General features: G+C 31.9%; 1 protein-coding gene and 1 long non-coding RNA gene across 2 annotated transcripts; both read left to right on the top strand.

Annotated features, from left to right (window-relative positions):
- The first annotated feature begins 2146 nt into the window (after nt 1–2146).
- LOC127739375 (uncharacterized) lies at nt 2147–4564 on the top strand. Its single transcript, XR_008000421.1, has 3 exons — nt 2147–2258; nt 3721–3838; nt 4526–4564. It is a non-coding gene; the product is annotated as an uncharacterized LOC127739375 (long non-coding RNA).
- Nucleotides 4565–4595: 31 nt separating this feature from the next.
- Nucleotides 4596–9856, top strand: LOC127739373 (integumentary mucin C.1-like). Its single transcript, XM_052251073.1, has 5 exons — nt 4596–4830; nt 5463–5519; nt 6715–6963; nt 8123–8371; nt 9414–9856. The coding sequence occupies exons 1-5, from the start codon at nt 4752–4754 to the stop codon at nt 9569–9571; spliced, it is 792 nt and encodes a 263-aa protein (XP_052107033.1). The 5' UTR covers nt 4596–4751; the 3' UTR covers nt 9572–9856.
- Nucleotides 9857–13107: the final 3251 nt, after the last annotated feature.

Raw genomic sequence — 13107 nt, 5'->3', positions numbered from 1 at the left:
TGTATGACTTTCTGAATAAATCTGTGTATTTTTGTCCATTTCTGGGAAAATAAAGTTGTTTCAGCACTATTAGGCAATGACCCTTTTAACACTATATTTATTCATTCTGAATACAATGTGTACGTATAATTAATTTCTTACAGTTTACCTTCACTAGTCTTAATATGGACTTAACATCTGATGATAACCTTTAATTACAATACACAGACCCTGTTAAAGCATTTAATAAGATTTTCTGGTGCCTAAAAGTGCATTTTGACTGATAAATTATGCAAAAATGTAGATATAATAAAAAGAAAAATACGTTATTAGTTTTACTACTGGAAATCTGGTATATTCAACTATAGAAACCAGTCTAAACTACTGTGAATGTTATTGTTATCATATGATTAAAGTGCAATGAAGTGCAAATTTTCGAAACTGGTCATTTCACATAATTCTATTTGAAAAAAGGTTTTTTGAATTGGATTTCAGTCTAAACCCTTTATCATTGAGAAATGCACATGAGGTTTATAAGGAAACATTGTAACATTACTCGTCTTATAATGTCATTAAATAATTACCGATTAAAATATTGCTAAGTACAGTTTGCAGCGTTACAAGACGAACAGTTGCGTATAACTCTAAATGTCGAATGTCGAGTCGAAAAGATTAGTAACTAAGCATTTTTATATAATATCAATACCATAGCAACAGTTTTCATATCAGCCTATTGTCAACATATTGACTGTAATCTCAAATGCATAAAAACCATAAATATACAATTTAGAGCTTGCCTTATAAAACACAATTCTTACCAGTTTTTAAAGTTCGTTCACATGTTGTACTGTTACACCACTATTCCAGGATAGGGGAGGGTTGAGATACCGCTACATGTTTAATCGCGCCACATTCTGTATGTATGTGCTTGCCCCAAGTCAGGAGTCTGTAATTCAGTGGTTGTCGTTTGTTGATGTGTTACATATTTGTTTTTCGTTCAGTTTTTTTTTTACATAAATAAGGCCGTTAGTTTTCTCGTTTGAATAGTTGTACATTAGTCATTTCGGGGCCTTTTATAACTGACTTTGTGGTATGGGCTTCGCGCATTGTTGAAGGCCGTACGGTGACCTTTAGAAGTTAATTTCTGTGTCATTTGGTCTCTTGTGGAGAGTTGTCTCATTGGCAATCATACCAGATCTTCTTTTTTGCAGTAATTAAGAACTTTTTAAACCTCTATTTTGCCGTCTCAGGTTGAATAGTAATGATTTGTCTGAAACTGAATAAGACAAAAAATTTACTCAGGTTGTGTTGTCATTTTGATTTAAATACATAAGTATTTTTGAGAAAGAAAAAAATCAATTCTTGAAAGTTTTTTCATAACAAAATAGAGATGCTTTCCCCTTGAGGCTTATCAATCTTCATTTAAACTTTTTGTATGAGGAGCAATAAGTGGTAGCTTAATATTGCCTTTTTCAAGTCAATAACAAGTGATCTCGGCCCCTCTCGGGTAAACAGAGCTTTGATTGTGCCTAAAACAAGTTCTCAGCTCCCCGCCAGTAATGCATTTCAAAAGCGAAAAAATTGTTTTTAGATAATGTGTATCTAGAACCAGCTGTGATAAATATGTATATATAAAAGACAACTAACCTTCATTTTCACAATTTTCTCTACATGGTGTACAAGGTGCAATCATGAATAAAACAATTTTCTTGTAAATTGGGTCAATATCTTTAATTGATATTCCAAAGGCGGTAATTGTAGCGTTTTTTCCTGAAGCTCAGTCCATATCGTAAATTAAGATATGTATGATGGCTCTTTTCAAAGCTCAGGCATTTTCACATATGTGGTTAAATTTTCGGGGTAAAAAGTGAGATTACTTTTCCGTAAATTAGCATACCCGGAACACCCTTTCGTGATAAGGCTCCTCGTGTTAAAAAATTCCTTTTTTGAGACAATACTTTCTTTGAAAATTTAATACTTTGAACACATTTGATAGCTACATAGATTTTAATCATTAATTCTGTGTTCCTCTTCTTTCCAAAACAACACAAATAGTAAAGCTCAGTCACGTGTTAAAAAAAGAATTATATCCAATATCACTACACAGAGATTTTTAACAAATGATAATTACATTATGAAATGATATTTATGTCGTTTTTTCCTTCACAATCCTTATCTCACATGGAGAGACGTGCAACATTTGATAGTCCTTACATCATCAAGGAAAGGATTTAATGACACATATTCTGACTGGTCAGTAAACGGAGCAAACAAGGAATGTAAGTTGTTGTACATAATCTCTTTTTACATCAATAATTTGTTTTATATTATTAAGTATATTCACCCCCAGTTTTTGGTGGGGTTCGTGTTGCTTAGTCTTCCGTTTTCTATGTTTTGTCTTGTTAACTATTGTTTATCTGTTTGTCTTTTTTCTTTTTTGGTCATGGCGTTGTTAGTTTGTTTTCGATCTATGAGTTTGAATGCTCCTCTGGTATCTTTCGCCCTTCTTTTAAAATTAATAGGATCATTTCATTCTCGGTAAAACTCTGCTTATATGGTTTATACACTGGTTGGACGGCATATAGGTTGACATATTCGTCAACCCATCATTTCAATTTTCTTTTTTTATTCTGAAATAAGTTGTACGAATTATGTCTACAACCTGTTTTTCCGATTGTTTTTAAAATGTATCTTTTATGTGATATTAAAAAACTGCTCAGATTCAAACAGAACAATCTAAGAATCTAGCATTATCAAATTTCTTAATGTCATGATTGACAACATATTAGTCACGTTTTGAGGAGGTGCTTTTTAATTAAATAATCAGCATTTCCATAGGACACAACTGTACTCTCCTTCTTTCCGACTTATCTCTTATTCATATGAGGCATATTACATCCAATACCTTTCCAGATGAGTGTAAAACAGCTGTCATTATCACTTAACTTCAAGTTTCGGTAAATAGATGGTGTCTTCTCGCTAAATTATACAAATTTGGTGAATGTGTTGAACGTATCTATTCCGTCGACCTTGTTATGAAAGACTGATTCAACAGGACATCATCACGATAGCGCAAGTTGGTTGGCTTTTACAGAAAATCTGTTTAACAGATGCTGACGGATATTTTCAAATGTCGTTAATACAATCCCTTCGTTCTTTTCGCGAATGTGAGATATCAAATTAGACTTGGGGATTCGTACTTTCAAGTGTTACACGACGGGTGCCATATATAGAGCCGAACATGCATACAGATCCCATGCATCTGTAATAAACCACAGATTTTGTTTGTATTCGTGTTTCATAGTCTTTAGTTATATATGCTTTGTTTTGTAAACTGTTGTTTGTCTTTTGGCCGTTTGGCAAAAAACGGAAGACGACAAAAAGACAAACAACATAACATAAAATACAACATAAAAAAATAACAACTAAGCAACACAAACCTCACAATGAAATCGATACTGATCGCAGGTTAACCGGGAGGGAAACAGATTATTCGTCTATGGTTACTTATAATGTTGCTCATGTAATTCTAGACCACAAGAGAGTGTCATGCAAATATCTAGAGATAGAACTAGTAAAAAACAAAGATCGAGGCATTTAACTAGACAACTACTATATTCTTTAATTTGTTTAATTATGCTCTCTTTAGTTTTGACTTATAGTTTTTTTTTTTTCATTTAAAAAAATACAATTATTGTAAATATAAATAAGTTTTCCAAACTCCTTAATATATTTTTGCAGTTAGCCAAGTCCTCGGGTATGGTCTAATGGATGCCAAAGCCATGGTCAATAAAGCTAAAACATGGGTTACTGTTCCAGTACAACACAGCTTTACAACGCTTACTAGGTTTCCGTTTATGTATGTATCCGTTGTCTCGTTTTTCGTTCATGTAATTAGACTTTCCAATATATATCAACAACTAAACAGATTTTCATTCTTAATTGTATCTGTATGATATCTAAGATTTAATCATATAATTTCTACATATCTTCACTTCTTGACATGAAAAAATACTCGATAGTTGTGGAAGTTCAACATTTACTATTATTTTAAAATAAGCAACTACTTATAATTTGAAATTCTCAATCAAATTTAACATGTCATATTGTCCATATTTTGAAATATAAATGTTGCACATGATATCAAAACTATTTCTGTGGCATATGACATAATAAAACAATATTTCGTACAAGCCAATTAGTCGGCATTTTTTTGGTGTTGACATGAATTATGAATAATGGTTTACAAAACTTCGAATTTTCGAAATACTTCAAAGGATTGTTAACCCCAAAAATAAATAACCTTAGAAGAGATTGGGAAAAACTTGAAAACTGTTTGGAATTTTTGGTCCTTAATGCTATTCAATTTCGTACTTTATTTGTCCTTTTAATTTTTTTTATTCTAGCGTCACTTGTGATTCTTCTGTAGACAAAACGGGCCTTTGGCGTAAAAAACGTAAAGCCTAGTAGTTATAATGAGTTTATTTGTACTGAGGTCAAATTGGAAATTGTGCAAATAAGTTATAAATTTCTTCTTTCATTTTAGTTCTACTAGTTTGTGGTCGTCAGACACAATGCACTTTTCCAGGAGTAATATTTTCATTCTTTACTTAGAACACGTTACAGTTCAAATAAAGTTCTCCTACAGTCGATATCGTGGTGAAACAGAACTATATCTTGTTTCTCCAAGCGGAACTGAAAGTAATTTACTTCATTACCGGCATGACGATGCAGGAAAACATAAAAGAAAAGGATGGTTGAAATGGACGTTCATGTCAGTTCATTTCTGGTGGGAAAACCCTGTTGGTACCTGGCGACTTAAAGTTGGTTCTTATAAAGGATATTCTATTGGTAAGTTTAACACCGTATATATCTTTTATCTGTTATCTAGAAAATAATTTTAATGATACTCATATAATTATTCATCTTATAGCTTTCATGACCTCTTACACAAGGCGGTCTCAGTAAAGCTTAATCAGCAGGTGAAATCGGTTTATCTTTGTGATAATCAATCTGCTTCGAATTCTTCAGATGTTCATTTATTGATAATGATAATTAAATTATTGATTTCCTTTTCTTTAAAATTAATTTGAGGATGTTAATTCCCATGTTGTATGGTTTCGAAATACTCTGTTTTTAATTAATTGATAGTTCTACAAATATCAATTAACTATCATTTTGTTTATTCCGTATTGTTAGAACTTGAGTATGTCTTTCAGAATTTGATTTTGAAGAAATAAGCAAAACGTATGTTCAGCGGACAAAAGGGCGCGTTTCTACGTGCATAACTAAAATTTTAAAACCGTTTGATGTACGCATAGTTTTGGTTAGTATGAGGTATATATAATTGACTTTTGAAATACTGATATTCAAAAGTCAATAAAATCACACATTTACCTCATCAAAAGACAGTTATTGCATAACATTAGATGAGCACTACATTAATTTGTATATATCAAATATACTGCATATTTATTTTGCAGTAACGCTGGTTTCCTGGTCTCTAACATTTTATGGTACATCACACAATCCAATAACACGTGAGTTTTGACAAAGTCATATATAAAAACAACCTACAATTTTTCTTTCCCTTTTTTCATACTCAGCTGTTATATTCATTCGTTTAAACCTCAATTGTTGTTATTTAAATAATTTGCGACCCGTTATTTGGTTATTGCTTTTTGTTTTCCTGGTTTATTTCATTACCTAGAGACATGCTCATATAAGGGATTAATAATGTTCTCAAAAATAAAGGCAACAGTAGATTACCGCTGTTCAAATGTCATAAATTGATTGAGAGAAAACCAATCCGGGTAACCAACTAAAACCGAGGGAATCCATAAACTATAATAAGAAAACAACGAAACAACAAAAACACTGAAGTGCAAAAAAACGACAATACATCACACATAGAAACAAACTTTTAGAAAACAACTGCCATATTCTTGACTTGGTACCTGTTACATGACATTTAAAGAAATAAATGATTGGTTTAACCTGGTTGAAGCTAGCCAAACCTAGTGCTTTATGACAATGCTCAATATACCGTTAAATGATAACATTACATGACAGGAATACAGTACAAATAAATGCAAGAACACTCAGGACAGAGAAATAAATCAGTAATATTAAAGTACATTTCGACATTTTAACCACAGAATAAAAACGAAGACCTAAAAATCAATTTAGTACAGTACACAAAAACAACATAATAGAATTACGAACTGTGTGTCTTGAAGTATAGATTCTGCGTTCTGACGTTGTTTATCATCTTAATAACGTTCGATAGTATTCTTGTATTTGTCTTTATTAATATTAATTTTACTGTTAAGTCTGTTTTTTGTGATATATATTTGACGTGACTCTGTACTTATGCATCCCGTCATTATGTTATTGTTCTATAATATTTTTATTCTCATCTTTCATTTTTTGCTAATGTGCTTTTTCTATATGACTTTTTGTGTATCTTTGATACATATGACGTGGCTCTGCACTGCTTACCTGCCAACCCTCCCGTTTTGAGCTTACCGGTCTGCTCCTGCGCGGGAGTATACAATCTCCCACTTTCGGATATTTTAACCCTGATTGACCAGTCTGACAACATAATTCCGTTTTTGTGTCACTGATGAGAGTAGTTTGAATAATTATTATTTCAATTTCTTTTGTTGACTATTTGCTTTAAGTACCCATCTGTTTTCAAATAACAAATATTGAACATATATTTTTAATCAACAGAAGAGCGAACAACAGTTCCAACAACACAGTCGAAAAATACAAGCGATCGAAAGTATGTTTGGACAGCAACCAACTCAGCATCGTTACCCACATCATTCACAGAACCGACATCAACAAGCAAAGCAGCACAGCTTGTAACAGTCACAACGTCAGATAAACTTTCAACAGAAACAGCAACAATCTTGGAGTGGACGACATTATCTACTCAGCCTACAACTTCATCAAGAGGAAGTGACTTATCTTTTTTAGGTAGTTATTATTGGTTGTTTGATTATACTCAACACATTAAAATTAAACTAAACGTTGTCTCTATTGTTTGAACATCGAGAGTTTAAATGAAGCCAACATTAGTATACCGCTGTTCACGCTGAGTAAATTGATTGTTTCAGTTATAAAATGTGACCTACAAAGTCTTAGTCAGATCTAAAACGTTCGGTTTCCAATGCTTACAAACAATAAATTAACAAAAATACCGATCTCAAAAGAAAAATTCAAGTCTTTTATCAAATGGCGAAACTATAGTCTGAAAACTTTTGCCATAATCCTGTAAGACAGTTGCATTAACACTCAGGACAGAGAAATAAATAAGTAATATTAAAGTACATTTCGACATTTTAACCACAGAATAAAAACGATGACCTAAAATCAATTAAGTACAGTACACAAAAACAACAACATAGAATTACGAACTGTGTGTCTTGAAGTATAGATTCTGCGTACTGACGCTGTTTATCATCTTAATAACGTGTTATAGTATTCTTGTATTTGTCTTTATTAATATTACTATTACTGTTTAGTCTTTTTTTTGGTGATATACATTTGACGTGACTCTGTACTTATGCATACCATCATGTGTCTGTTTTATTTTGTTCACTCATCGATATCGTTTTAATACAATTGAATTTGATACGACTGTCATACAAGTGAGAGGTTTAGCTAGCTATAAAACCAGGTCAATCCAACATTTTCTACATAAGAAAATGCCTGTATCAAGACAGGAATATGACAGTTGTTATCCATTCGTTTGATGTTTTTGAGCTTTTGATTTTGCCATTTGATTAGGGACTTTCCTTTTTGAATTTCCCTCGGAGTTCAGTAGTTTTGTTTATTTTACTTTTTCACAGTGCCACAAAAAGTGGCGTCGACGGTAAATTTCTAAAAAGTAGATATAAATCGAGATTAAGTTCGTTAAAATGCTTTTTAATGTATTTTATAACAATTACAAGAATATTGATATAGAATTGCGTTAGTAATTGTGCGACTAACTGCACTAACTAACTATGTTGGCCTATCTGAACAAGGCAAAATATGAATTAATTATTATTTCAATTTCTTTTGTTGACTATTTCCTTGAAGTACCCATCTGTTTTCAAATAACAAAAATTGAACATATATCTTGAATCAACAGAAAAGCGAACAACAGTTCCAACAACACAGTCGAAAAATACAAGCAATCGAAAGTATGTTTCGACAACAACCAACTCAGCATCAATACCCACATCATTTACGGAACCAACATCAACTAGCAAAGCAGCAAATTTTTTAACAGCAACAACGTCAGATAAACTTATAACAGAAACAGCAACAATCTCTGATTGGACGACATTATCTACTCAGCCTACAACTTCAGCAAGAGGAAATGACTTATCGTTTTTAAGTAAGTAATAATTGGTTGTTTGAATAAACTCAACAAATTAAAATTAAACAAAACGTAGTCTCTATTGTTTGAGCATCGAGAGTATAAATGAAGGCAACAGTAGTATACTGCTGTTCACGCTGAGTAAATTGATTGTTTCAGTTATAAAATGTGACATACAAAGTCTTAGTCAGATTTAAAACGTTCGGTGTCCAATGCTTTCAAACAATAAATTAACAAAAATACCGATCTCAAATGAAAATTCAAATCTTTTATCAAATGGCAAAACTAAAATCCGAAACCATTTGCAATATTCCTGTAAGACAGTTGCATTAAATTCCATTATATTCACAACACTGTGTGAACAGAAAATATAACACAAAATCAAAATGTATAAAATGTGGTACAGCAGTCAACATTGTGTTACAATATTTAACACTATAAAAAACGAATATGCCAACAAAGAAATACAAAAAAGCATATCGATAAAATACATTAGCAAAAATGAGAGACAAGAATACAAAAAATAACAAAAGCACAATAACAAAATTCCATGAAGTACCTACTGCTCATGAAAATAAGGATATTGGAGTTTGATTTTGATTAAGACTGTTAAGTGAACTCTTTTATGTAAGAAACATTCGACAAGCAAAAGAAGTTGTTCGCTTGGTATCTTTTATCTAGTAAACGGTAATTTGTTTTCTTTAATATCGATAATTTACTCGATTCCCGCTATCAGTTCATATTCCAAATCTGTGCTATATTTTTAATCGTAATACATTAATGATAAGAAAGGTTACAAAACAATTATACTCTGCAATCAAACAATGTCATGGTGACCAATGTTCGCTTGTTGAATAAAACTGTATTCGTTTTTTTTATGAATGCAAGTTTACAGGAAATTTGTTATTTGCTTAATTTTATATCTTTTCATTAAAACTCAATAAATACACAACATTGAGCATCCTATGAATACTAATTATTAATGCAAAGCATGTATTATGATAATTTAACTGAAATATAACTTTACAGCTTTCCATTCTTAGATATTGGATTTTTTCAGCCAGCGACAATAAGCCAGTTATCATAGGAGGATTTGTAGCAGGTATCTTACTCTTAGGTGCTGTTCTTCTGTTCATCAGGTGGAAAATGAATGTTGGGCGTAAAAAAGCTGTTGATTCAACAACCCCATCCACAGCACCTGCTGTGTTCACTGCTTGAATGGGAACTGTCACAGAAAGAAAAAGTAAAAAAACCTACTATAATTTCAGGGTTTAACAGTAATACAATGCGTTGGCATTATTCGATGTATGCATAACTTGTTATATATATGTTCAGGACTATATGAGTATTTGGACCATATGGTCATGACGATATAATTATACCTCGTATGGTCCAATTCTACGCGTTTGTTTTTGTCATATTTTTGAAATGTGCACGAGAAACATTAACAATGCGCAATGCTCATGTATCCAACAATTGTATTTTTCTACAGCAAGTAAGAAACCAAAGTAGTATGTTTTGTACAAAAATAATTTCTCAAAATGTTGTATTGCAATTGCTTTTTTTAAATAAAGAATCCTAGAAAGTAAAAACATACTGTATGATAATTAGAACTTCTTTCGATGGAACACATAACTCGTTTTCCAAATAAAAAACGACAACGGTTGCAGACATGTTTGATCTTTCACCTTTTGTCTTCAATTGGTTTTCCAGTTGTCCTGTCTTATCTATATCAATTAAAAATGTTTTGATCTTATTGACTTGCCATACTTTATTCAAACAATTGACTTCACTTTTGAAAGTTCATTTATATTTTCAAAGTAATCGTTCCACGTCAACAATATGTCATTTTTCGCGACAAATCGATGATTACCATGTATAAATATGTTTACTATAACTGTAACGTGTGATTTAAATTCATTTTAATAATCATCGTTACTGATTACAATATGGTTCGATAACTCAAAACTTGATTTTGATATACTCGTTTTTGTTGACAGCTCAAACGGTTATCTTTGTGAATTTCGAAATCGATTATATCAAGAAAGTAAAGGAATAGGGTTTCCAGTATAAAGACGGGAGAAATCCAACATCCTTTTTTATGTAAATACCAAAAGAGAGAAGGACGGATTGTGATTTTCTAAATTCCATCCTTCTTGAATGATGTAGATATATATGTGGGATTTCCTTTGCGATAGTTTTTTGCTTTTGTTTTGTAATTGTTAGTTTACATTTTCTCGAACAACATCAATCAGTAACCAAATAGTGCGGTGACAGAAGTGTAAAAAATCGTCTAGATTTCGAGTTAAATCTCCCCAAATACACGCGGCTAAAAATTGTCTTAACTTAAAGACAAATATGTGTTCTTTATTTTACATCCTGTTGTAAGAATTTCGTATGGTCATAATTTTCTAAAAATCGTTTTAATGACTAGTAATATATTGGAAAGTTTGCAACTCCCCTTGTTCAAAATGAAATTTTGGAAATATTTGCGAACATTTGAATAATATATTTTTTTCCCTAGCCATTATAATATGTCAAAAAGTTTTATTCGGTATTCTATTCTATCCTAATCTATAAAATAAGTTAAGTTCTGACTGTTTAAAATTGAAGTCATTTTTAATGCAAATTCAAACACAAACTTTAGTTTCTTCTTCTTTCAATGTAGTAGTAGTAAAAACTATCCCATAATAGTTTAAGCATATAGTACTTCATAAAACTTTTACTGATAAAAATTTCAGAACCTAGTTATAAAAATGCCTGAAGATTTCAACGGAAAAAGTATAAAGTAAAAACTGCAATTTCACTACGGAACTTAATCACTTCCCTTTCATCACATTTTGTTCTATTATTTAACTCAATTGATATATGAAATTACTACTTTTTTCGCTATTATATACAAATATTTTCAATTAAGTGCACTAATATATGTAAAAAGTTTGTATATATATGCTCATATTTTATTTTTTACCATTATCCGTCAGAAACACTTGATCAGAAAAGTGTATTTATATAAAATCAAAAATAATTGGCGGATAGTTTCAGTTAAAATTCTGCGACATGTACAATTCGTCAAGTCCGTTGATGTTTTTTCTTTCAAGTCCAAGGAAAGGATGTAAGTTAGTGGTTAATTTCATGCATTGCATAATATGCCCCATAAAATCAACTGAAAGTTTGAGTACATTAACCAAGAAAGGGCAGTCGACTTTTGTTTCTGCAATGCACAAACGAGTGGATGAGTTGTACATCAAGGTTATAGATGAATTTGTTTCATTTGATAGCTGTGACTTTGGAGAAATGCAGGCAGTATACCATCGTTCATGCTACAAAAGTTACAACAGTATTCAGAATTGTTCTCCCTTTCTGAGTGAGGAAGATTCTAACCTGACGACAGACAATCATCGGACTGTTGTCTCCAAGATTCGGGTGTTTATACGCATTCTACAAGTCTGTGATTCGACTTGAGTTCTGGTACAATTTGTTGCAACAAAATGTTTCAGAAATATTTGAATCTCTGCAAGTTTGATCAGATGGACTTATTGAGAATGTTTAATCCGTGGCAGCAAGCAATTACGATAATTTGAGAGTAGAAATAGTTTATCACCCATCTTTTAAACTTCAAGCACTATATCTTTCTGGTTGCATTAGAGCACATTGGCTAGAAACGAAAACAAAACAAACATCTGAATCCCTAGAAGCAGAAATCACAGATCAGATCACGATACAGCTTTTACTAATCTTATATTGGCTATTAACAACGATTTTATTGTGAAAAAAAGCATTCCTCGTGACAACGTTACTTAATATATAAAGATATTTCTTTCCTACTGCAAGTTAAAATATTCTATTTGGAAACTACGTAGAAACACAGTTTTCATACAACCACAACAAGGTCAAAGAGAATCTAACATTATATTCAGTAGAAACACAACTACTAGGGATACCATGTCAACTGCTAGCTAATTAAATGCTGACCTCAAAATCTCTGAGATGCAGGCCTCTATTTCAACAATAAAAGACACAAATAAGGATCATATATACATTTCGCGGCATGTAAACTTAGAAATTGTTGAGTCAATTGTCACTGTGACCAAACAGTTATACTGCTTTACATTCAAGATTTACAAATGTATCATGAGTTTGGTTCAAACACACATTGTTGAAACAGTAAAAATGGCAATGGATTTTGTGAATTGTACAGTGAAGTGCGACTCTAATTTCAAGTATTGTCAACCATAAAATTGTGCGAATTCAAGATGCTGTGCACGTCCCGTGTGTTTCTTGGATGGGGTGGGGGTCTTGTTCAAGAAGGTGTTGATAACATTAATTTAAATACGGAAACAACAGATAGAGAAACACCTTTCAGTCAATGGGATGGGCAGTTGTTCAGGTCAGTAATATGGATACAAGATCATTCTTTCACATTCAGGCCTGAATTTTCATTTCTTTTCATTTCTCAACCATTATTGACTTGAAGCCGAGTTATATATCATTAGTATTTACTACCATGACATAAATGTCTATTGGACAAGATCATGCCATTAGGATCTTTGACCAACAACTGTTTGGGAAAAACAAATTCTGCATGTGCCTGTTCCAAGTCGGGACCCTGTAATTCAGTGGCTGTCGTTTGTTTCTGTATATCACATTTGTTTTAGTTCACTATTGGGTACGTTAAATCAGGCAGTTAGATTTTTGGTTTGAATTGTTTTACATTTGTCATTTCGGGGACTTTACGAGCCGACTATGTGGTA

This window comes from Mytilus californianus, unplaced genomic scaffold (genome assembly GCF_021869535.1).
Source record: "Mytilus californianus isolate M0D057914Y unplaced genomic scaffold, xbMytCali1.0.p SCAF_4, whole genome shotgun sequence".
NCBI lineage: Eukaryota > Metazoa > Mollusca > Bivalvia > Mytilida > Mytilidae > Mytilus > Mytilus californianus.
The sequence above is the reverse complement of the archived record's forward strand: the minus strand, read 5'-3'. Positions and strand labels throughout refer to the sequence as shown.

Excerpts from the sequence above, each read along its gene's own strand:
- LOC127739373 (XM_052251073.1), top strand. The coding sequence starts at position 4,752 with ATGTCAGTTCATTTCTGGTGGGAAAACCCTGTTGGTACCTGGCGACTT. Across the intron at positions 4,831-5,462 it reads TTATAAAGGATATTCTATTG|TAACGCTGGTTTCCTGGTCT; the intron begins GTAAGTTTAACA and ends TTTATTTTGCAG. Across the intron at positions 8,372-9,413 it reads AAATGACTTATCGTTTTTAA|CCAGCGACAATAAGCCAGTT; the intron begins GTAAGTAATAAT and ends GGATTTTTTCAG.